The sequence below is a fragment of the Giraffa tippelskirchi genome, chromosome 12, assembly GCF_054371585.1.
Source record: "Giraffa tippelskirchi isolate mGirTip1 chromosome 12, T2T-mGirTip1v1.2.pri, whole genome shotgun sequence".
Taxonomy (NCBI): domain Eukaryota; kingdom Metazoa; phylum Chordata; class Mammalia; order Artiodactyla; family Giraffidae; genus Giraffa; species Giraffa tippelskirchi.
Window position 1 is genome coordinate 100,586,087 of NC_137286.1, and position 26,558 is coordinate 100,612,644.

The 26,558-nt window shown below is 42.7% G+C and overlaps 1 protein-coding gene across 13 annotated transcripts in view; it reads right to left on the reverse strand.

Moving 5' to 3' along the window:
• Positions 1 to 26,558, reverse strand: part of B3GLCT (beta 3-glucosyltransferase) — a 104,998-nt gene that overhangs the window by 20,246 nt on the left and 58,194 nt on the right. For 11 of the 13 annotated variants that reach the window (XM_081549245.1, XM_081549253.1, XM_081549252.1 and 8 more), the window contains 5 exons: positions 24,587 to 24,723; positions 17,311 to 17,374; positions 10,166 to 10,285; positions 8,300 to 8,369; positions 203 to 316 (listed from right to left, as the gene is read on the reverse strand). In XM_081549245.1, coding sequence (XP_081405371.1) covers positions 203 to 316; positions 8,300 to 8,369; positions 10,166 to 10,285; positions 17,311 to 17,374; positions 24,587 to 24,723 — 505 coding nt within the window. The remainder of the gene's footprint in view (positions 1 to 202; positions 317 to 8,299; positions 8,370 to 10,165; positions 10,286 to 17,310; positions 17,375 to 24,586; positions 24,724 to 26,558) is intronic. The other 2 variants (XM_081549258.1, XM_081549257.1) reach the window with 1 other exon arrangement.

Consider the following 26,558-nt stretch of genomic DNA (forward strand, 5'->3'; position numbering starts at 1 on the left):
TAGAACCTTTGTTAATACTAAAAGCAGTGCAAAACTGCAAGAATCAGTCCACATCCATGGATATAGATGTGAGGAGGAAGGAAAGAAACTCACACGAGGGAAAAATTACAGTATTTATAAAATACTTCATTTTTATCCTAAGCTACTATATTTACAGAATAGACACTCTGTGTAAGAGGATCAGTCAGGACTGAGGACTCACCTCTATCTGTGTTAGGAATCCCCAGATCCACCGTCGGAATGGAGCTGTCTGCGTAATCACTGTAGTATTCGAGGTGACCTGCCTGCCCCGCCCAAGTCTGCTTCACGATGGGGACTGAAAAAACGAGAGAGGGGACCATCACCGGCATAATCACCCAAGAAGCTGGAATCCCAGCTTGACGGGATGACCTCCCAGACAGGAAAGGAACCACTACATGTTCTTCTTCAGGTGTTCCAAGACTTAGAGCTCCCTTCCTACCCAGAGAAAGGCCAACAGCACAGGCCCTCCTCACTGCTGGTGATAAACACACTGCTGCCACAGAAAGATACATTGTCTAGTCTGATCAGACTGCTCTGTAGAAGTTAATTTTAACTAATTTTTCTCTTTTCCCAGGCTGCTTTATTTGAAATTCACAACTGGGTTTTTAGATGCTTTTTAGGGGTGTGGGAATGTAATTACTTCTAAGGACCGGAATACTGTTTTTGGTTCTAGCTGAGATGTGTACTTGCCTCAACTCTCACAATGGAGGGGAGGAACCTTTCCAAACTACACGTGTCTCCACCCAAAGATGCCAACAGGACCACCCGACCCTATAAAGGACATGACCCTGCCACTAAGAATCACGACATGTACACCAGTGGCTGATTCATGTCAATGTGTGGCAAAAACCACCACAATATTATAAACTAATTAGCCTCCAAATAAAATAAATAAATTAATTTTTAAAAAATCACTACATGTGATGGCTGATAGTATTGAGTTGCACTTTTGGAAAGTGTAGAAGAAATAAAATTGGAAACCACTGCAGATTCTAAAACTGTATCATGAACAGATAAATTATTTTAATAAACACAAACAACAGAAAACTTGGCTGATTTTCTGTATTTTAGGGTGAGATGCTCAAAGGTAGCTGTGACTCCACACCCGACACAGAGAAATCAGCTTGACCACAATTTGATACTAATTCAGTTGACCAACTATCTCAGTAATTACTTTCTTCTACAATGTTTTTTTAAGTTACTACCTGTGCATCTCAGTTTTAAAGGGATTCCACTGTTGTTTTAATAGAAAAGATCATCAACATAAAAAAACTAGATTTTATACTGTTGATTTAAGAATCTCAACTCTCATGAACCAAATCTTCAGCTCAATATTTCGAACCTTTATTAAGTCATTTATCTTTTTTTCCCCCCAACCTAAATAAAAATAAATGATATGCAAAAACTACCCACGTGATGTCAAAGTTAAGTGTCTAGCTATGCTAGTCAGCAAACTGGGAGACAAACTCAGATAGCCCATACACAGAAAATACAAAAGTACACCATTCCATAGTCCACTATTTACCAGTTCTTAAAAAAGAAGAGACTTACACAGTCTGGACATTTGCTATAGTAACCTCCAAATTACCTATTTTAAGCCACTAAATATTATTTTTATATATTAAAATACAATTTTCTGCAATCATAAAAAAGGCAGATATAAAGATTTCTCCATGCCAGAATGGACAAAGATCCGTAAATGATAAGGTTGGGGGCAGGAGAGGGTGGAACAAGTTGAGAGAGTAGTGGTGAAACATACACATTACCATACGTAAAACAGATAGCGAGTGGGAAGTTGCTGTATGACACAGGGAGCTCAACCTGGTGCTCTGTGACAACCTGGAGGGGTGGGATGAGGTGGGAGGTGGGAGGGAGGCTCAGGATGGAGGGACATGGCTGATTCATGCAGATGTATGTCAGAAACCAACACAACATTGTAAATTATCCTCCAATTAAAAATAAATAATTTTGAAATAATAATAATAATAGATAAGGTTTCTAAGGGAGAATAAAAGAAAAAAGAAAGAAAAATTCTTATTCTGTCCAAATTCCAGCACAAGAAAAACCAAGCTTGGCCCTAAGGTGGCCCTTGGCTTTGCACATAATATGTAGGAGTTACCCAGACAAGACAGGCTGCCCTGGTGGCTCAATGGTAAAGAATCTGCCTGCAATGCAGGAGACCAGGGTTCAATCCCTGGGTCGGGAAGATCCTCTGGGGAAGGGAACGGCTACCCACTTCAGTCTTCTTGCCCGGAGAATCCCATGGACAGAGGAGCCTGGTGGGCTACAGTCCATGGAGTAGAATCAGACACGACCGAGTGACTGAACAACACAACTAACCTACTTGTTTCCTGTTTTGGTTTGAAACAGGTGAAACAGAAATGTTACCAGAGGTATGAATTTCTCAGAGCCTAGCACCCCACACGACCGAGACATAGTAAGTGCTCAATGAATAGCTGACTGAAGACTGGGTGCTCTGGGGATTCCAAAAGGCTGAGGGCTCTTTCTGGAACTAGTTTAAAGGAAGGATTTTTATCTCTATCAGTGATTCAGCCTTTGTACAAGACCGTGCTAAGGTGCTTTAGTCATGTCCAACTCTTTGTGACCCCATGGACTATAGCCCATCAGGGTCCTCCATCCATGGGATTCTCCAGGCAAGAATACTGGATTGGGTTGCCATTTCCTCCTCCAGGGGACCTTCCCAACCCAGGGATCAAATCTGCATCTCTAAAGTCTCCTGCATTGTCAGGCAGGTTCTTTACCACTAGCGCCACCTGGGAAACCAGTACCACCATCACCCATCATTTAAAAATGGACCGACCATTTCAACACAGCAACGTGTTCTGAGTCTCGAACCCCAAAAGCATCCAACAGTGAACAATGTTATCACCTATCCGATCCTTATCACGGTAATGCCTGTGCAAAAAACTGAAGGTGAAGTCTTCTACAACAGCAGATGAAGAAAGACTATTTTAAACCAGAGTTAATGCAAAACTGCTTAAAATTTTAGAAATTTTCATCTATTTTATCATCACTGTTTGGATAGTGAATAACTGAATTCTTTCTATTATTTATATTTCATACTACTATATTAAGACACTCTATTCCTAAAGATATTAAACTTGGAGAAAATATTTCAATATAGTTACATGATCTACTGTTTCATTTTTAATACAGAGAAGCATACTTCCTCCCACATAATAAAACAATAGTGAATGTCTCTTTCAAGAATGTTTGCCACAGATAATTTAAAATTAGGATAAAGTAAAAAGAACTGTACTATTAAAAAAAAAAAAAATCTGCCCAGATGGCATACATCTTCCACCTGGCTGCACCGCCGAGAAGCAGGAGATACAGAGAAGTCCCTTCTACTCTCGGCGGGCTGACATGCAAAACTCTGATTACACACGAAAAGGAACTGACCCTTGAGCAAAATCTACCACACAACCAGTTGTGCATGACCGTTCTGATTTAAGGAATCCGGTGTTTTCTGACTGACAAACAGACCTTCTGTCTCGGTGTGAAAGTCAGTGAGCACAGAGGAAAGCTCTGGTTTCTCTTCTCTTAGGAGAGGCTTAGTGACAACACCAAGACTGTGCTGATTCCTGGTTTGGAGATGGGGTGTCTTTAAGACGAAAGGCCACCTGACACGGCAGTGCCAGGGCACTCTGGCCCCCCGTCGTCACCTGCACGGCAGCTGGGAGAGAACTGAACTCTCCTCAGGCATTAAGCCACTCTGGGCGTTTGTTCTCTACGTCATGTCTCTACGTCTGCCTTGTGAATGAGATCATCAGTACAGGTTTTCGAGATTCCACATATATGCATTAATACAGAAGACTTCTCTCTTCCTGATTTACTTCACTCTGTACAACAGTCTCTAGGTCCAGCCACATCTCTACAACGACCTAATTTCATTCCTTCTTATGGCTCAGTAATAGTCCATGAGTGGGAAGAATTGGGAAGTTGGGATTGACATATACGCACTATTGATACCATGTATAAAACAGATACCTAAGGAGAACCTAACCGTATAGCACAAGGAACTCTACTCAGTGCTCTGGGACAACCCGAATGGTAGGGAGACCCATGAAGAGGGGCTGTGTGTATACATACAGCTGATTCACTTTGCTATTAAGTGGGAACACAATGTAAAGCAACTAGACTCCAATAAAAGTTAACTTAAAAAAAATAATTAATCCACTCACTTCATCTAACACAGGATGTGGCCTGCCAGCTGGCTGGCTGCATTTTGATTCAACCTCCTGTTTTCAATAAACCTCTCCAACCAGAGGGAACACAGCTCTGACACAATCTTTAGAATAAGTGGGTTCACATCTAGAGAAGATCAATCCAGTCAAGATACCAGTTTTTTTTAAGCTGAAAGGAGTCAAGTGTTTATTTTAGGAGCTCAGGAGGCTGTGATAAGGAACTAAAGGCTGAGCAAATGGCAATTTAACCTTTTTACTTGGAGATGGCAGGAGGGGGAACACCTCACAACCCACCAGCTGACAAACAGAAATGGAGGCTGCCATGACATATGTGGGACCCACCCAGGAACCGCGTGGCCGAAGGACACACAGAAAATCCTTAACGTTTGCTGGCAGCTCATGTCACACGAGGAAAAACAAGTAACCCAAGAGGAAGTGATGAAGCTGCTTTATTAACTCCAGAGTGCTTTTTCTTGCTTAAACCTAACCTCACATGCTATGGCAGTTCATTGCTTTATATAATACCTCCAAAGTTTCTTTAAAACCCTACCAACCACTTGCATCTCAGCAAACCATGCTTGTTCGATGCTGTCGACATGTACTGCTTTCTTAAGCCGAGACACAGGGTATATTTTTGCTAACTGTGTCCTAAGATGCTTTAATTCATCTAAATCAGAATCAAGACACAAGCCGTTACGTAAAGGTCTGCTTTACTGTTAGGCAAAAAAAAGTGTAAGATGTAAAAGAATTTTTTTCTAATTTTGAAATTTGGCTTTATTATCGATTCTTCCAAAAGAATGAAAAGTGAGTTCAGTGTGCACGTTCCCTCGCCTTGACTGGACTGTTCTATCCCTCACATCCTCACCCCTGGAGGAACCAGGATTGCGGCGTGACGAGTGTCCACTCCGCTCAGAACCCAGAGCACATACAGTGAGAACCGCCTCCAGGGAGGTCACTGACAGTGCACTCGGCTCTCAGCTGCTCAGAGAAAACACAGCCTTGCCTGTGTTTGTTTCTTCCTTCACTGTTGTTTGGTTTCTGTAACCTCAAATGTTTCTACCAGAGTGTGTACAGAAAGAAAAAACAAAGCCCCTGCGTCCATGCGTTCTGCTTGACTGCACCAGTAATACGCGAGGAGAGGGGGTCATCTGACTCCCCAGCTTCACGTGTTTCAGATCATCTGTGGACTTGAAGTCCTGGCCGTCCTCACTGCCATTGAAAGTAAAAAGCCTCCTGTCACTGCTTCCAGCCAAGTCAAATCTGACCTTGAGCACAGCAGAGCATCAACACAGCTATCAAATACTATTTATCAAGCGTTATGTTCATAACACATCCAAAAAAATTTCCCAGGTGGCGCAGTGGTGAAGAATCCACCTGCCAATGCAGGAGATGTGGATTCAATCCCTGGGTCAGGAAAGACCCCCTGGAGGAGGAAATGGCAACCCACTCCAGTATTCTTGCCTGGGAAATCCCATGGGGTCCATGGGGTCACAAAGAGTCAGACACGACTGTGACTGAGCATGCACACACAAAGAGCTCACAGCACAGCTCTGCTGTGGCAGAAAGAACTGGGGATTTGGAGCCAGAAAACTGGAGCCCCCGCTCCCCTGCTCAGTCTGCATGAATTTGGGCCAGTGTGTCATCCCATGGGCAACTTTCTTTCTCTGGGATATCAAGTGAACAACAATAATTACCACATCACAGGGAGCTGTCAACATGAAATCAGATGACAGAATACAGGTGAAAGGGACTTCCCTAGTGGTCCAGTGGTTGAGAATCCACCTGCTAATGCAGGAGACATGAGTTCGATCCCTGGTCCAGGAAGATTCCACATGCCGTGGGGCAACTAAGCCCATGCACCACAACTACTGAGGCCTGTGCTCTGGAGCCCACGCCCTAGAGCCTGTGCTCCCCAACTACTGCAATGAGAAGCCTCTGCACCACACCTAGAGAGTAGCCTCCAATCGCTGCAGCTAGAGAAAGCTCGCACCCGGAGACGAAGACCTGGTACAGCCAAATATAAATAAATAAACTGCCACTTTTAAAAAAAAAAATGTGGAAAACACCAGAAAATGTGTTTTAAAAAAAAAAGGATTAGCAGTTAGAAGCAGTTACTGTGGCATTGTCGACTGAAACTAATACGATTACTGGGAAATTCTCTTGACCAACTGGTGACAGAACTAGGTTTCCAAAAGAGGGGCCAGAGCCCCCTGGCCTGGTAGACTTTATGTCCATCAGGCAACATGGACATCAGAGTCCCTAAAATCCAGCCACCTTATATTATCTTTTCAAACAAACAGGTCCAAGTTTAAAGACAGCCTGCCACAGCAACTCCACTGCGAAATTCTCAAGATATCTTTTAGATCTCAGGCTTCAATGACCCCAGACCCAAATTAACAGCAGTAAATCAGTACATCTGGTTGGGGAGGTTTAGTCTTTATGCTCCTAACAGACTGGGAAGATTTTATAATTTTTATAAACCTTTGACTCAAAATTGAAATCCAAAAAAGCATTTGATAAATATCTGAAAGGATTATCGTAACCTTATGCAAAATAAGAAAGCAGTAAACTAGATTATTCAGAATGACCAAATTAACTTTTTCATTTCTGTAGAATATGAAACCTACAACAGAGACCATCCCTAATTTTACCACTTTACTGCCAACTTGAAAAATGTGTTTCAAAAGAGAATATACCACCACCCCATTCCTAACATTGATATATACTCCAAGGGCAGCTTCAATATCAAATCAATCAATTTGAGCATTTCTGCTTGCTGTTTAAAAAAAAAAAGAAAAGCAGTCTAGTTCAGTTCCCTTGATTTGTTTTTAATGAAAGGTATTTATCAAAAATCGTCCCTCCAGATTATGTAAAAAACAAAAGGATATTAAACCTAGGTTAAACTTATGATAAATGAAATTTTTAAGTTCTATATTGATTTTTAATAGTATTTTAGGACTTCTTGTATAATGAATGCATATATTTATTTAGACTGATTTAATAGGACTTAGAATTTATTGTGACTATTTTAGGTAACCATGAAGGTTTATAGCAAACGTACTTTTAAGATAGTGTTGACTATAACCAGACCTGAATTGATGTCAGTGTCTTAAACAATGCCATAATTCCAAATTATAATATTCTTTTATCTGTAAAATATGTTCCTCTTTAAAGCATAATTTGTAAATATCATATTATCACATAAATTATATAAATGAACTCCCCACTTAGCTCCAATCCCACAAAAATGACAGCTGGTTTAGAAATCTCTCCTCTATAAATATCACACTCTTGGTAAAACTGAGAGTCTTTTCATGGAAAAAAAATAAAATATGTGCTAAAATTAGAAAATGCAAAAGACTGTCTAATCCTCAATTTGAGAAAAGTGCTGTTTAAAGGTGAAAAAACAGATAAATTATGTATTTATATTTAAGATAGGCTTTTTAAAAAACAGTATCACTATAACACAGAATTCTGTAATGGCATCAAAAATTTAAATAGAAACATCTATGTGCAGGATTTCCTTAAGAAGGAACCATGGCTTGTAAGACAAACATTTTTTCCTTTTCTCTGTGTATCTACACATGAGCAAATACATATCCTTACTTAAAAGTTCTGATGTGTGCATGTGAAATAAATATAAAAAGAAGGAACAGCGTGAGAAAGACATTCTTTCTGAAATTCTGTTACCTTGAGAAATCCCCTCTCATTCTTCACAGCTCAGAGTCCACACTTGGACATAACAGGACAGTTTTGCAAAATGGATTATTATCCACTTACAGTTTCCTAGATTGCCACAGCTGAGCATTTTCATTTCCAATTTAAAACACTGCTCTAATCAGTCCTTAGAAGGGCCACAGCCTCTCATGTTGCAACACAAAATTGTCTTTTCTAATTGATCTTGGTGACTGAAGTGCTATGAGGAAGACTGATTATATAACTGCTTGCACTTCCAATAATATATCTGTCATTATCCCCTTCTTGAGTTGAGCTCATATGTGATTTGTCCTTTTTTTTAAAGGCAGTGTGGATTTTTAAAGTTCAATAAAAATGAATAATCCAAAACGTACTTCTATCACCATGAAACTTCTTGCATGTTTTCACTGCAACAAAAATATCCTCCTTCTTCACTGGATTTCCCTTTAAAAAAAAAAAATGCATACGTGAGTCGATGTATCTTAACAGCACACCCAAATTAGTTGTCACATGCTCTCGAGTTCAAATTCACCAATGTCAGGGACATCAAACTTGTCTCCAGAATCAAGTTTCAGGGGACGACAGTATCTCTGAGGACCACAAATGCTTTGCTCAGCCGGGGCGAGGGGGTCATCCCTGATAGCTCAGTTGGTAAAGAATCCGCCTGCAATGTAGGAAACCCCAGTTGGATTCCTGGGTTGGAAAGATCCCCTGCAGAAGGGAAAGGCTACCCACTCCAGTATTCTGGCCTAGAGAATTCCATGGACTGTATAGTCCATGGGGTCGCAAAGAGTCAGACATGACTTGAACAACTTTCACTCACTCACTCATAGCCAGACGGAGACCAGAATCCCAGCTGTGCCATCCTCCCTGCATCACCTGGACGAATGTCCTCTAAATTTCCAGCTCATTCAGGAAATTGGGATGATAACCACCAGCACAGCTGCTTTTATTACTACTAGTTATTATGAACATCATAGGTGCCCAGTAAGTGTTGGTTACCTTCCCTTTCCTTTTTCCAGCCGGTGAAAATTTGTTTGAAAGGGAGAGAGAAGTAGAAGGATGTTTTAGTGCAAAGTAAGAGATGACTCCCTTTAGGGAGCCTGGCCTCACTTTGATGTTTACAGTATTTTTATGGCCCTTAATGGTCCATGGTTGCAAGTCTAGGCAACAGCGGTGCTCTGTCCTCTGCCAAAGGCAGGATTACGTCAAACACCTGGCGGGTGAGGGGGGTCCCGGAGCCCTACGCTGGCTCCAGCCCAAGCTGGTCACTCAGATGAAGGGGTCACGGAGAGGCTTGTGGACAATCCACCCCCTAGGCTGTGGGCGCTTCACAGTGGGGGCCGGGGTGGGGGCTGACCCGTTTATCACCATCTCAGGGCTGTAGGGACATTCAATCCTGATTCTGCATCATCTGGGGCTGGTGTACAGCGACATGCAACTGCAGTTTCGTCATGCCACTCAAGGCACTTCCAGATTTTCCAGAAGAACATTAAAGAACAAGCAAGCACAAAGTCTGGAAAGACATTTCCCTCTCAAGTACTATGCCAACAGTACAGAGTCTCTCCCACTGTTACTGTGTGTGTGTGTCTGTGTGTGTGTGTGTGTGTGTGTGTGTGTGTGTGTGTGTGTGTGTGTGAGAGAAAGAGAGAGAATACACATACTTCTCTTTGAAAATGCAACCCAGACTTCTGTGTCAGTGACTTGGAAATAACGGACAACATGTGAGGCAGGGAATCTGCTTTTCCTTATGAGGAAGGACTGCTAACCACCCAGCTGAGTCCGTGGTCTGCAGGTTCATCCTGGGGACTGGACCGAGGGCCCAGCATGAGCAGGTGGATTCTGGACAGTCTCAGGTGAGGTCAGAGCGGGGTCACTGGCTGAGAGGAGGGTAGAGGTGGGCTTCAGGAGAGGGCTTAGGAACAACTGGAAATGTCTGACATTGCCTTTCTAGGAAACAGACCAGGAATTGCAACAGCTCTGTGCTACACCTTCAACCAAAGAACTGACTCGGGGACCACGCCTCTGCAGCTCCGGGGGGCTCCCTTCTTGTGTGTCCAAGAGGTTAACAATGGTGCTTACCTTACGGGGTTGTCATCCCTAGAAACGTGATATATAGTTCTCACGGGGCACGTGGCAAGTGTCGGTGTTTGTTCAGTGTGTGAGCAGCTAGGGCAACATCATGCACAGCATGTATACTTCCCTTTGACGCACGAGGCAGCCGTCCTTCTGTTACTCACACAAAGCGGCAGGGAAGACTGGAACCAGGTAGCACAGGAGGAGCCCACAACGTCTGTACAGAACTCAGGCACGGGCGTGAGAGGGAGTCCGTCCCCGCCGTCCCAGATGTAGAGCGCGATCTGTCACACAGGACACCGGCGTGAACGAGAGCCAACACCGCCGTCCACGGAGGAGGCACGCCGTGTCCCCAGGGAAAGCTACACCTCTCCTCCTCTAAAGAACATCATGCTGAACCACATCAACATGGCAGCATTCTGCAGGCTTCCCAATAGGTGGCGCTAAGTGGCAAAGAACCTGCCTGCCAAGGTGGGAGACAAGGCGGGAGACACGGGTTCAATCCCTGGTCGGGAAGATCCCCTGGAGGAGGGCATGGCAACCCACTCCAGTATTCTTGCCTGGAGAATCCCAGAGACAGAGAAGCCTGGCAGGGCTACAGTCTGTGGGGTCGCAAAGAGTCGGACACGACTGAAGCAACTTAGCACAGCAAACACCAAGACAATAATTTCATGTGGAGCAATCAAATCTTTTATTAACCATAAACAATTAATTAAGAATCAAAATCCTGAGGGACTTCCCTAGTGGTCCAGTGGTTAAGAATCCACCTGCCAACGCAGGGGACAGGAGTTCAGTCCCTGGTCCAGGAAGATCCCACATGCCACAAGGCAACTAAGCCCGTGCACCACAACTACCAAGTGTGCTGCAACTGCTAAGCCCTGCAAGCCTGGAGCCTGTGCTCTGCAACAGGAGAGGCCCCCGCAGTGAGAAGCCTGTGCACTGCAAAGAGCACACAGAAAAGCCACTGAGCAGCAACAAAGACTCTGTGCGGCCAATAAATTAATTCTTTTAAAAAAGAATCAATATTCCGACCTCCAAAAAATTTCAAAACTGTCACAAGCAATTCCAGGGAAGCTATTTTAAGGATTCTAAAACATCACAGAGAAAGATAAAACGAAAGATCATCGTGACTCTGGTTTCCTGCAGGATGGTAATTACACACCCTGAATAACCAACGGGCTGAAATTATCTAAAAATACTGCATAAAATATCTTTAAAAGCTTTTTAACGTACTGCTAAACTGGCACAAAACGTGAAGCTTACGAAGACAAAAATGGAAAGTAAGAACCTGGGAGAGAAGGTCCCTAGGGTCGTTTTCCCTCTCAGGTATCAGCTGGGTTCTGGGCATGTTAAAGAGAATAAAGCCCATGACCCACCCAAGTGGGGGTGTCTAACAGCAAACCCCCACTGGGACTTTGGCACTAGATAGGGAAAAATCATCTCCAGCTATCCTGAGATTTTGTAACCGAGAGCCAGACCTCCCTAATCTGTCACCTACATGGTCCAAAAATACCTTAAACAGAGTGGCCCTGAGTCAGTATGAGTCTCAAGCAAGTAGGCAAAAGCTAACGCAAAGCCTTACTGAGGAGCCCACAACCTTAATAGGACTCGCGGACTGTCACAGGTGAAGTCCCCAGGAGCAAGAGCACTCAGAAAAATCACAGAAAGTAGAACAAAGACAGGAGATGAAGAGCAAGAGCTAGCGGACACAGCTTAATCAGGCCCACCCAGAAGAATCTAGGGATTGGAGTGATCAAGCACATAGATTAGAAAACTACTGTTTCATATATTTTTATAAAGAAAAACTTTAAAACATGAGCAAAATTTCTGAAAGATTACATAGGAAAGCAAATTTGAAAAAGAAATATCTAGAACGTCAAGACATGAAAAATATAAGCTGAAAATGAACATTTTAATGGTGAGGATAAGCAGCCTATTATAGACACAGCTGAATAAAACCTAGGGAACTGAAAGATGAAGCCCCCGAAATTATCTGAACTGTAGCTCAGCAAGAAATAGAGATGGGGAACATGAAAGAGAAGTCCAAATCTCTAGCATATAGCTAAAGTTCCAGAAAGAGTAACAGAGGGGAGGAGAAAATAGTTGAAAAGACAGTGGCTGAGAATTTTTTTTAATTGCTTAACAATTCTATTATAGAAAGGCCCAATGAATGCTGAGTAAGATGAGAATAGTCTGCGTCTAGACATTGGTGTTGCTGTTCAGTCTCTCGTCGTGTCCAACTCTGCAACTGCAGCACTCCAGGCTTCCCCGTCCTTCATATCTCCCAGCGCTTGCTCAGACTCATGTCCATCGAGTTGGTGTTACCATCCAACCATCTCATCCTCTGTCATCCCCTTCTCCTCCTGTCTTCAATTTTTCCCAGGGGTCTTTTCCAAAGAGTCGGCTCTTCGCATCAGGTGGCCAAAGTACTGGAGCTTCAGTTTCAGCATCAGTCCTTCCATTGAATATTCAGGACTGATTTCCTTTAGGATTGATTGGTTTGATCTCCTTGCAGTCCAAGTGACTGACTCTGAAGAGTCTTCTCTAACACCACAGTTCATGAGCATCATTTCTTCAGTGCTCAGCCTTCTTTATAGTCCAACTTTCACATCTATACATGACTACTGGAAAAACCACAGCTTTGACTGGACGGACCTTTGTTGGCAAAGTAATGTCTCTGCTTTTTAATATGCTGTCTAGGTTTTTCATAGCTTTTCTTCCAAGAAGCAAGTGTCTTTTAATTTCATGGCTGGATTCACCATCTGCAGTGATTTTGGAGCCCAAGAAAATAAAGTATATGGGGGGTATGTGTATGTATGTTAGCCACTCAGTCATGTCCAACTCTTTGTGACCCCATGGACTGTAGCCTGCCAGGCTCCTCTGTCCATGGCATTCTCCAGACAAGAATATGGCAGTGGGTATCCATTCCCTTCTCCAGGGGATCTTTCAGACCCAGGGATCGAACCTGGGTCTCCTACATTGCAGGCAGATTCTTTACCATCTGAGCCACCAGGGAAGCCCTCTATACACACACACACACACACACACACACACACACACGCACACACACGCACACACACACACACACACACACGCACCCCATAGTGAAACTGCTCATTGGAAGAAAAGCTATGACAAACCTAGACAGTGTATTAAAAAGCAGAGACATGAGTCAAAGCTATGGTTTTTCCAGTAGTCATATATGGATGTGACAGTTGGACCATAAGGAAGGCTGAGCACCAAAGAATTAATGCTTTCAAACTCTGGTGCTGGAGAAGACTCCTGAGAGTCCCCTGGACAGCAAGAAGATTAAATCAATCCAAAAAGAAATCAACCCTGAATCTTCATTGGTAGGACTGCTGTTGAAGCTAGAGCTCCAATACTTTAGCCACCTGATGAGAAGAGCTGACTCATTGAAAAAGACCCTGATGCTGGGAAAGATTGAGGGCAGGAGGAGAAGGGGGTGACAGAAACTGAGATGGGTGGATGGCATTCAGTTCAGTTCAGTTCAGTCGCTCAGTCGTGTCCGACTCTTTGCAACCCCATGAGCTGCAGCACACCAAGCTTCCCTGTCCAACACCAACTCCCGGAGCCCACCAAAATTCATGTCCATTGAGTCGGTGATGCCGTCCAGCCATCTCATCATGGCATTACTGACTCAATAGACATGAGTTTGAGTGAACTCTGGGAGACAGTGAAGGACAGGGAAGAGTGCAGTCCATGGTGTCGCAAAGAGCCAGACATGACTGAGTGACTGAACAAGTGAAAACTGCAGAACACCAAAGACAAAGAACAATCTTAAAAGCAGCCAGAGAAACAGCAGATTGGCTACAAAGGAACCACATGAAAGTGATGGCTTATCACCCAACACAACAGCAGTAGCGGAAGAAAGGGCACAGGGGAGCAGCACTGCTGTGCTGAGAAGAAAGGTCTCACAACCTAGACTTGAACACACAACGCAACTATGCCTCAAGAACAAAGCTGAAATGAACTATCTTTAAAGGAAAACCTGAGAATCTGCCACCTCACTAAAAAGGAAATTCTGAACGATATACTTCAAGAAGAATAAAAATGATCTCCATTAGCAGGGTCCAGAAGCAAAACAAAATAGTGAGGAAATACAGGGTTTAAGTTAATGCAAATGGTAACCGCATAAAGTAAGGAGAACACCTGAGCTGCAGAGTTAAAAGGAATGACAGAACAAAGCTACTGGACAAAAGAGCACCACGTTGAGAGAGGGATATATTCTCAGGTCCTTAAATTTTCTGGATATTGATTAATTAGCCATGGTTAGGTAAGCATCACCAATTCAATAGACATGAATTTGAGCAAACTCCGGGAAACGGTGGAGAACAGAGGAGCCTGGCATGTTGCAGTCCATGGGGTGGCAAAGGTCAGACAAGACTTAATGACTAAATAACAACAAGGTTAAGCATGCATGTTCTTTAAAATAACCATTAAGAAACAGACACTGAGACTGAACTTCCAAAAGGGTTAAGGTTAGAAAAAGAAAAATGGGAGGGGGAACCAAGGTGCAAAGCAGGAAACATGGTTTCGATCCCTGGTCAGGAAGATCGCCTGGAGAAGGGAATGGCAACCCCCTGCAGTATTCTTGCCTGCAAAAATCCAATGGATAGAGGAGCCTGGTGGCTCCACAGTCCACAGGGTCACAAAAGAGTCGGTCACAACTAAGCGACTAAACAACAACAACAAATCCTGAAAAATGTAAATGTACATTTGCTACGTGGTTTGAAGATAAAGGTTGTCAAACTGGGAGCAAAAGATAAGCACATCCTCTTCAAGAGAAACACATCAAAAGATGAGGACATGAAAGTACTGAAAGAAAAACGATGAAAAACAGTTATGAGGCAAACACCAAAAGAAAGCTAGTATAGGAGTGTTCCTATCAACAAGATAAACACTGAGGCAACAAGCGTTACTAGAGATAAAGATAAATTTACCAAGAGAACATGACAATTCTAAACCTGTCTGCATCTTACTGACATAGCCTCAGACTATAAATAGCAAGAGTTGGCAGTTCCACAAAGAGACACTATCACCACTCATATGGAAGATTCTCACATCCCTCCCTTAGTAAATGACAGATCAAGCAGACAAAACAAAAAAAAAGGAGGAAGGGAGAGAGGGAGGAAATATGTGAAAAGCACACAAGATTAACTGATTTATCTATTTCTTCTTTAACAGATATAAGTGAAAGTGTTAGCCACTCAGTCGTGTCTGACCCTTTGTGACTCCATGGACTGTAGCCCGCCAGGCTCCTCTGTCCATGGGATTCTCCAGGCAAGAATACTGGAGTGGGCAGCCACACCCTCCTCCAGGGGATCTTCCCGACCTAGGGATCAAACCCAGGTCTCCTGCACTGCAGGTGGATTCTTTACCATCTGAGCCATCAGGGAAGCCCTAATAGATATGAAGAGAATAATATACCCTCCAAATCAGAGCACATATATCCTTTTCTCCATTTGTGAAAACTGAACATGAACCTAGTCTTAGAGTTAAGCCTAAAAATATTTCAAGTGACTGTTACACAGACCAGTCATGCTAAGCTGGAAATCAATAACCAAACACAACAGCAACACACAAGTACACTGAGTCACAATGAAAAATGTATTGTTCAAATAAGTCCCAGTCACAAAATAATCTAAAAGCTTCTGCCATAGAGAAACTCTTACAGATGATCACCATGACATGTGTCAAAAATGTTCACAGAAGCAGTGACTGTAATAGCACTTTTTAGCCAGTAGTGACCCAGAGGCCCACTACCAGGAGGCTGGGTAAATGCACCATGGTATAGTCCTGAGACAGACTGTTATAGAAAGTGATCATAAATTCATTAAAGCTGCACATACCAACACAGATGAGTTTCAAGTCAAATTATAATCATACTCATGGTACAGTTCTGTTTACATAAAGCCCAGAAGGATGCGAAACTACATAGTATATATTCAGAGAAACATTCATACATTACAAAATAATAAAGAAAAGGGGGAGAGGGAGAGAATTCAAGAAAGCTATTTACTCTTGTGAGAACAAAGGGGGTCTTCTTGGGGAGATACATCCAGGCAACCAGTCAAGTTCTCTCTCTTAAACACAGATATTCTGACTGAGGTTTATACCTTTCGGGTATGTTAAGAGTTTCTTTTTCTTTTTCCAAACCTGAGGATCTATACCTGAGCTGATTATTCATTAAAAATATCTAGACAGACCCTGGCTTTCAACTAGTCATTCCCTCCCTCTCATGGAAAAGAATGATTTCTGACATGTATTTTCATAATTAAAAAACATCCCCCAAATGAAAATCCTTCGAGTGCCCTTTCTGCTGCTGGCAGGCTGCCAGTGCTGCTGGACTGAGTTACATGTCATGACTGACCCCAGTGTCCTAAGACCCAGAATTCTCTGCAGAGAAGGAGGGTTGGCCATCAGATGTACCCACGAATAAGCTGCACCAAGAGACCTTCTTAACTGATGACCAGAGATTACTGGATTCACAATGGTACGCCTGCCACCTGCCTCAGGATGCTTAGCGACCAGTGTCCACTAAGTGCCAGGGGACCAGATGGCTCCATCCTGCTGCAGAGCGCCAGCACAGAGACGTGATGGAGGCATAAGAGCAACCAAAGCACCAAATTAGACCAGAGGTATTTTAATGACAAGTTTTTTAAACTGGCTCAGTTTAAACCTCTGGCTTCCCTGGTGGCTCAGGCAGTAAAGAACCCACCTGCAATGCAGGAGACCCAGGTTCGATCCCTGGATCAGGAATATCCTTCGCCAGGGGAGAAGGCAACTCACTCCAGTACTCTTGCCTGGAAAATCCCATGGACAGAGGAGCCTGGTGGGCTACAGTCCATGGGGCCGCAAAGAGTCAGATACAACTGAGCAACTAACACTTTCACTTTAGTAATATAGAATTCTACTATTTTCTGTTAACCAATCATAATATAATGGTATTAAGTGAATAATACTACATAATCACAATAGTAAAATATGTTTATCAGTTTTCACAATCAATTGCCAGACAAAAAATAATTATAATTTAAATCTATAATGGAAACATGATTAACCTAACACTATAAAATAATTACATACAATTTGGGGGGTTAAATAGAGTGATGTGGTAAGTGGAAGTGCAAACATGCAGGTGTTTTCATCTGCCAGCCTATGTCTTTTGGTTGGTGCATTAAACCTATTTATGTTTAAGTTGATTATCGATGTGTATGATCTTATTACCATTTAAAAAAACACAGATTCTTGATACAAAGACTTTTAACCAAACAAATTCATGACCCACCTCATGTTTTAAATCTATCGTGAAGTCAGATTTCAGGGATTCACTCTTTAATCTCTTGGTAAGCCTAGAAAATAAGAGACAATGTGAGGTTTTTTAAAAAACCAAAATAGGCATCAAAAAAGAATAATACATTCTTGAGACTTTCTAATATTTGAAAACAAAAATAGAAATTTTAAGGTAAAAGTAAGACTTTCATTTCCTTATGGCAAAGGACCATGAAAACAGAATTATTTGTGCACCAGGAAATGAAGGTAAGACTTGTTGCAAACATAGTCGCAAAGTGTTGGACATGACTAAGTGACTAACACTTTCACTTAATAAATATTTTAACTTCAAAGAAATCACAGTGATTTTAAAAAGAAAAGTAGTAACAAATTTTCAAAGTCCTTATTGAGTTTTCAGCCTGGCTAAAGCACAAATATTTCTTTTTTTAAAAAAATTTATTTTAGCTGGAGGATAGTTATAATATTGTGCTAGTTTCTGCCATATATCAACATGAATTGGCCATAGGCATACATGTGTCCCCTCAATCCTGAACCCTCCCACCTCCCTCCCCACCCCACCCCTCCAGGTTGTCACAGAGCACAGGCTTTAGACGCCCTGTGTCATACAGAGATAAAGGAAGACACAGGTTGTAATTTACGTTTAGTTATAAAGCACTGGTCTCACAGCTTATACGAATGTGGCTTGACAGCCGACAGCCCTAAAAAAGCCCCAAAGAATCTCTGTCACATTCCTGCTTGTTATCTGCCCACGGACCCCTGAGTAGGAGTGGGTGAGGATGTTACATAAAGAGACTGCATTCTCAGTACATTCCTGATATATATTAATAGGAAAAAAACCTGCCCTGGCACGGAATCTTGCCCAGCTCGAATTCTGTTTGGTTGGAGCCAGTTTTTATAAATACACTGTTTCAAGTTAACTTTGAAATTTGGACTCATGACAAGTGCCTTCAAAATCTGATCAGACCACATTCAGACTCCAAAGACCAAAAACAAGTCATACTTGAGCTTACTGCCACAGGCAAGGAACAGAGAACTGTGATCAAACTCCAATGTCAGATGGCCATGCCACCCCTGCCCCTTCTTAACAGACAATAAACACCTCTGAACTGTCACCCTAAACAGGCTCTCTACTCCTGACTTTCAAAGTTTCTTTCTCATTCAGTTCTTGTACATTTTCCTTTGAGGAAAACCAGAGAAGGACAGAAAGTGACAGTCACTGATAGACTCTTTTAAGATAAGCACTGATTGACTGGAGACAGATCAGTGTGTACACTGACATCTGTAAGTGGCTGCCTTTAGCAACCCATGGAATCTGCCAAAACCAGTGATGGTTAATCAATATCATGAGCTTCCCCTGGATGAGTCAGCCTCATGGGACACCCGCAGCCTAACCCAGTCATCTTGCAAAGGAGTCCCAGTTCTAAAAGTGTGCAGAGGGAATTCACATAACTTAAGAGGCAAGTCCCAGTAATGGGACCTAGGTTTCATTTTTCTATACACCAACCAAGGGCTATACTCGCTGCTGCTGCTGCTGGTAAGTCGTGTCAGTCGGTCTGACTCTGTGCGACCCCATAGACAGCGGCCCACCAGGCTCCCCCGTCCCTGGGATTCTCCAGGCAAGAACACAGGAGTGGGTTGCCATTTCCTTCTCCAATGCATGAAAGTGAAAGTGAAGTCGCTCAGTGGTGTCCGACTCTTAGCGATCCCATGGACTGCAGCCTACCAGGCTCCTCATCCACGGGATTTTCCAGGCAAGAGTACTGAAGTGGGTCACCAGTGACTTCTCCAGGGCTATACTCGAGGGCTTTTCAAATGCGAATTTCAGGAACCCACAAGGCCAGAAATTCCAATTATTTCATGAAAATATTTCTTCGTTAAATATTCAGTTCCCGGCAAAAAAGACATTTGACATTCAGCTTTTAGTTCTAATCACACAAGCAGCCAGACTGGAAACTTGCAACAAACGTCAAACCCCTCAATTCTGTATTAGGAAAACTTCCTACTGACTTTTCTAATTCCACTTGTGAGACAGTCAACAGAGTAAGATATTGGAGGAAATCAAGATAAGGTTTGCTGGTAGAAAAACAACAGAAGAAACCAGTAACTGTGTTCTGTAGTAACACTTATTCGAAGAAATCACCTTATTGAAAATTAACAAGCATTTCTCCAAACATGCAATTTTTTTAAATTGATGTTGGGGTAAGGAAATCATGTTAGATGGATCACCAGGAAACGTTGGAAAGTGTTACTTCAACACTCACTGATGCAAAGAACTGACTCACTAGAAAACACCCTGATGCTGGAAAAGATTGAAGGCAGGAGGAGAAGGGGATGAAGAGGATGAGATGGTTGGATGTCATCACCGACTCGATGGACATGAGTTTAAGCAAGCTCCGGGAGTTGGTGATGGACAGGGAAGCCTGGTGTGCTGCCGTCCATGGGGTCACAAAGAGTCAGACATGACTGAGCAAATAAACTCAACTGATGCAGAGTGTATTTCCAGTGAGGAAGTATTTCTGATGAGAAAGCCTAAGAAAGTGAGTATCATGAGATGTTTAAGTAACCAGTTTTTCTGGTGACTTGAGCAGAAGAAATGACAAAATGTGGTCCACTGAAGAAGGGAATGGCAAACCACTTCCGTATTTTTGCCTTGAGAACCCCATGAACAGTATGAAAAGGCAAAAAAGATAAGACACTGAAAGATCCACTCCAAGGACGGTAGGTGCCCAATATGCTACGGGAGACCAGTGGAGAAATAACTCCAGAAAGAATGAAGAGATGGAGCCAAAGCAAAAACAACACCCAGTTGTGGATGTGACTGGTGATGAAAGCAAGGTCCAATGCTGTAAACAGCAATATTGCATAGGAACCTGGAATGTTAGGTTCATGAATCAAGGCAAATTGGAAGTGATCAAACAGGAGATGGCAAGAGTAAACGTCGACTTTTTAGGAATCAGTGAACTAAAATAGACTGGAATGGGTGAATTTAACTCAGATGACCATTATATCTGCCACTGTGGGCAAGAATCCCTTAGAAGAAATGGAGTAGCCATCATAGTCAATAAAACAGTCCGAAATGCAGTATTTGGATGCAGTCTCAAAAATGACAGAATGATCTGTTTGTTTCCAAAGCAAACCATTCAATATGGTAATCCAAGTCTATGCCCTGACCAGTAATGCTGAAGAAGCTGAAGTTGAACGGTTCTATGAAGACCTACAAGACCTTGTAGAATTAACACTCAAAGAGATGTCATTTTCATTATTGGGGACTGGAATGCAAAAGTAGGAAGTCAAGAAACACCTGGAGTAACAGGCAAATTTGGCCTTGGCGTACAGAATGAAGCAGGCCAAAGGCTAATAGAGTTCTGCCGAAAGAATGCCCTGGTCATAGCAAACACCCTCTTCCAACAACACAAGAGATGACTCTACACATGGACATCACCAGATGGTCAACATCAAAATCAGATTAATTATATTCTTTGCAGTCAAAGATGGATAAGCTCTATACAGTCAGCAAAAACAAGACCGGGAGCTGACTGTGGCTAAGATCGTGAACTCCTTATTGCCAAATTCGGACTTAAATTGAAGAAAATAGGGAAAACCACTAGACCATTCAGGTATGACCATATGACCTAAATCCAATCCCTTACGATTATACAGTGAAAGTAAGAAATAGATTTAAGGGACTAGATCTGATAGACAGAGTGCCTGAAGAACTATGGACGGAGGCTCATGACTTTGTACAGGAGACAGGAATCAAGACCATCCCCAAGAAAAAGAAATGCAAAAAAGCAAAATGGCTGTCTGAGGAGGCCTTACAAATAGGTGTGAAAAGAAGAGAAGCCAAAAGCAAAGGAGAAAAGGAAAGATATTCCCATTTGAATGCAGAGTTCCAAAGAATAGCAAGGAGAGATAAGAAAGCCTTCCTCAGCTATCAATGCAAAGAAACAGAGGAAAACAACAGAATGGGAAAGACTAGAGATCTCTGCAAGAAAATTAGAGATACCAAGGGAACATTTCATGCAAAGATGGGCTCAAAAAAGGACAGAAATGGTATGGACCTAACAGAAGCAGAAGATATTAAGAAGAGGTGGCAAGAATACACAGAAGAACTGTACAAAAAAGATCTTCACGACCCAGATAATCACAATGGTGTGATCACTCACCTAGAGCCAGACATCCTGGAATGTGAAGTCAAGTGGGCTTAGGAAGCATCACTATGAACAAAGCTAGTGGAAGTGATGGAATTCCAGTTGAGCTATTTCAAATCCTGAAAGATGAGGCTGCAAAAGTGCTACACTCAATATGCCAGCAAATTTGGAAAACTCAGCAGTGGCCACAGGACTGGAAAAGGTCAGTTTTCATTCCAATCCCAAAGAAAGGCAATGCCAAAGAATGCTCAAACTACCGCACAATTGCACTCATCTCACACACTAGCAAAGTAATGCTCAAAATTCTCCAAGCCAGGCTTCAGCAATACGTGAACCGTGAACTTCCAGATGTTCAAGCTGGTTTTAGAAAAGGCAGAGGAACCAGAGATCAAATTGCCAACATCTGCTGGATCATGGAAAAAGCAAGAGAGTTCCAGAAAAACATCTACTTCTGCTTTATTGACTATGCTAAAGCCTTTGACTGTGTGGATCACAATAAACTGTGGAAAATTCTGAAAGAGATGGGAATAACAGACCACCTGACCTGCCTCTTGAGAAACCTGTATGAAGGTCAGGACGCAACAGTTAGAACTGGACATGGAACAACAGACTGGTTCCAAATAGGAAAAGGAGTACGTCAAGGCCGTATATTGTCACCCTGCTTATTTAACTTATATGCAGAGTACATCATGAGAAACGCTGGGCTGGAAGAAGCACAAGCTGGAATCAAGATTGCCGGGAGAAATATCAATAACCTCAGATATGCAGATGACACCACCCTTATGGCAGAAAGTGAAGAAGAACTAAAGAGCCTCTTGATGAAAGTGAAAGAGGAGAGTGAAAAAGTTGGCTTAAAGCTCAACATTCAGAAAACAAAGATCATGGCATCTGGTCCCAAGACTTCATGGCAAATAGATGGAGAAACAGTGGAAAACAGTGTCAGACTTTATTTTTGGGGGCTCCAAAATCACTGCAGATGGTGACTGCAGTCATGAAATAAAACAATGCTTACTCTTTGGAAGAAAAGCTATGACCAACCTACCCAGCAGCATATTAAAAAGCAGAGACATTACTTTGCCAACAAAGGTCTGTCTAGTCAAGGTTATGGTTTTTCCAGTAGTTATGTATGGATGCAAGAGTTGGACTATAAAGAAAGCTGAGCGCCGCAGAATTGATGCTTTTGAACTGTGGTGTTGGAGAAGACTCTTGAGAGTCCCCTGGACTGCAAGGACATCCAACCAGTCCATCCTAAAGGAAATCAGTCATGAATGTTCATTGGAAGGACTGATGCTGAAGCTGAAACCCCAATACTTTGGCCACCTGATGCAAAGAGCTGACTCATTTGAAAAGACCCCGATGCTAGGAAAGACTGAAGGCAGGAGGAGAAGGGGATGACCGAGGATGAGATGGTTGGATGGCATCACCGACTCAATGGACATGAGTTTGAGTAAACTCCAGGAGTTGGTGATGGATAGGGAGGCCTGGCGTGCTGCAGTCCATGGGGTCACAAAGAGTCAGACATGACTGAGCAACTGAACTTAACTCAACAGAAGAAATTCATAAGTAACTATAAATCATTGCCCTACCTACTAAGTCATCAGTCAAGGAAAGGAGACATGGGGAATAAACACTCCTGCAGTGGGCGCTGTTGGCTAACTACACAATACAGAGCCTTCTAAGAGAATTCTGATTTTGATTAATTTTTTTAGGTCAATAAAGAGGTCTCCAGAGTCAGAGTCAGTCTGATCCCACCTGATGCTCTAAAGTTCCCTGGTAGCTGTTTATGGTCCAGAGGTTGTAGGCGCCTTAAGTTGTCCCCATCAACTTTAACTGGACAGGATCCAACTAGAGACGTCGCAGGTGCAGGGCCTAAGAGACTCAGGTTCGATCCCTGGGTGGGGAAGATCCCCTGGAGAAGGAAATGGCAACCCACCCCAGTATTTGTGCCTGGAGAATCCTACGGACAGAGGAGCCTGGTGGGCTCGGTCCATAGAGTCTCAAAGAGTCCGACACGACTGAAGCCACTTGACACAAATGCACAACTAGAGACTAAAGATTAGCATACTCCACGGCTGGAGGCTCTCTCCTGCTGGCCATAGATAAGAAACACATAGCCCTTACTGCCTTGAAACCACAAAGTGAAACAGATTTAGGATAAAATGATGCTGTGTGCTAAGCCAGAGACTCTAGAGAGAACCAGACTCCTGAATAACACTGTTGAACTCCTGCAGCAATAAACTACCAATCTCCCTTTCCAATTCCAGCAACAATATTCCTTTCATCCACTCTGAGGACTTTGCTGCCACTTACATTTACACTGCAAAGGAGAGTATTACACTAAAGAACTTTCAAATGTCAAGGGAGCAGTCCAGAAGTTTGGGCAACCATGGATGACAACATATCTACTACCTTCTATATCTACAATGGGCTAAAAAGCTTTCTAGGGCTCCAACCTCTAGAAACAGGCCACTTAGTGTAAAAAATAATAGAAACACTTTAATCTTTGCAGAAATAAAAACCACAATTGCATTATCAACTCTCCATTCCTGAAAGAACAAAAACTCACAAATAATCTGAATTATTTAGGTTAAGAGGCCTGACAACAGCCATACTTCCCCTGAATTACAATTTACCTTCTCCTTTCACATCACAAAAGCATCACTGGGATTATCACACAAATAGCCAGGTACGATTATCTACAGCATCTTCTGCCCAGGCCCCGTTTAAACTCGTGTATATATCCATGCACATAACCAGCCATCAACCCAGCCCCACAGGCATGCTACGGATTCATTTCCTTACTGACAAAGTCACGCCTGGAGATCACCAGGTCCACTGACAGCAGTGGTCACCCTCCTGGGTGTAGAGTCCTGAGCACTCGTGTGCCCTCCTCGGTCTCACAGTTCATCATTCCCCTCATTTTGCAGCAGGTGAGCGAGAGGAAGCACAGAGCAGGGAGCCCTGAGACAGGACGAGCAAGGGACGGAGCCTCTGTGTCTGGCTCCGGCTGCCCGCCTCCCAGCTCTACCGCTCGTTGCCTCTGCTGAAAAGCTCACTTAGCGAAATAAAAGTTGATTCATACACAAAGTGAAATGAAAAGAAAGTCTAATAAATTCTTACTTGTTTACCAGGGGGATACTAAGGGCCCAGCCGGCAGCCAAGTCTGGATATTTAAAAACTGTAGGATTTTCAGAAAAGGCATAATGGTGAATTATTGTAGATTCTTCATCATGTAATGCTTTTCCTAAAAACCATTCCTGTTAAACATAGAAAAAATTTTTAAGAAGTCATTCATGCAAGACCCAAAACAAATGAGTAGCATTAGTTTTAGTTAAATATTCTGAGTGATAGAGCATAAGCACAGATTATATATTTTTAAAGAATTTTAACAAAAATATAATACTCATATGATAATGAATACAGCATAATCTTTGTGTATGAAGAAAGCAATTTAAGATCACACCATCGGGATGAACAAAATGTTAGCCATCATTATATTATAAACACAAAAATGTTATTTTATAGAATATTTCCTATCAAAAAACTATTAAAGAAAACTGTTCCTTTTTTTTGTTTAGTTCAACATTTATTTAATGAATTTAGGAACAAAGTGATATTCTATGCATACAATTTGAATATAAAAACAATCAAATGTAGAAATTTATATACTAATTTATTTTTACTGGCTTCCCTGATAGCTCAGTTGGTAAAGAATTTGCCTGCAATGCAAGAGACCCTGGTTTGATCCCTGGGTTGGGAAGATCCGCTGGAGAAGGGATAGGCTACCCACTCCAGTATTCTTGGGCTTCCCTGGTGGCTCAGCTGGTAAAGGATGTGCCTGCAATGTGGGAGACCTGGGTTCGATTATTTTTAGTGACCAAAGCAGAGTCAGTAGGCTGAAAGAGGACACACTCAAATTAGGATAATTCAAGGAGGTTTATTTGCCAAAGGGACCGTAACTCTCCCAGGTACGAGGGGTCAGGAGAGAGCCGTGAGTGGCACGGCAGGAGCCAGCATGGAGCCCACGGCTGCAGGGCTGTCCCCACCCTCTGGTGCCTGAAAGATGAGAGGAAGGAGAAAACAGAAAACTCCTTCCAGAATCAGTGGTTATTTTATTCATTCATTCATTAACATTTATTATTTGTCATCAATGAACATTTATCCCACACCAGGCAGGAACAGAGCTTATACAACAGTGGGGAGACAGACAGCAAGCAGGAAAATAAAATGACTTCAGATAGTGACTGCATGTGCTACTACGATGAAAATCAGAGTGACGGGGACCACCCTGGAAAGAGAGGGAACTTCTTAGGAGATGACCGTTGAACTCAGCTTTAATATCACTAAGCTGAGCACACATCTGGGAAAGAACAGGTGAGGCAGTTGATATAAGGTCCCTGAAGTGGGGAAAAAAACTTGATATATATTTAATGAAAAAATTTAGTTCAGTGTGGCTGGAAGATACTGGGTATGGGAAACAAGGTAAGAAAGAGAAGCCAAAGAGAGACCAGGGTTCATATGTCACAAGAGAACAGCCTGGGTCAGAGCTACTCTCCCAACAAGAACAAGTACAAAAGCTGGAGAAATTCTTAGAGCAAATGATTGAGGGCATCGGAAAGCAACCGAGGCAAACAGGATGAGAAGGTCAACATCCCAGAGAGCAGGGGAGCCCACCCATGGGAACCTCATATTCATCTTCTTTACCCTCGAGGAATTTGCTGGTTCTCGGAGCAAAGGAAAAGCTATGACAAACCTAGACAATGTATTAAAGCAGAGACATCCCTTTGCCGACAAAGGTCCATATAGTCAAAGCTATGGTTTTTCCAGTAGTCAGGTACAGATGTGACAGTTGGATCATAAAGAAGGCTGAGCACAAAGAAATTGATGTCTTTGAACTGTGGTGCTGGAGAAGACTCTTGAGTCCCTTGGACAGCAAAGAGATCAAACCTGTCAATCCTAAAGGAAATCAACCCTGAATATTAAATTGGAAGGACTGATGCTGAAGCTCCAATACTTTGGCCACCTGATGCAAAGAGCTGACTCATTGGAAAAGACCCTGATGCTGGGAAAGATTGAGGGCAGGAGGAGAAGG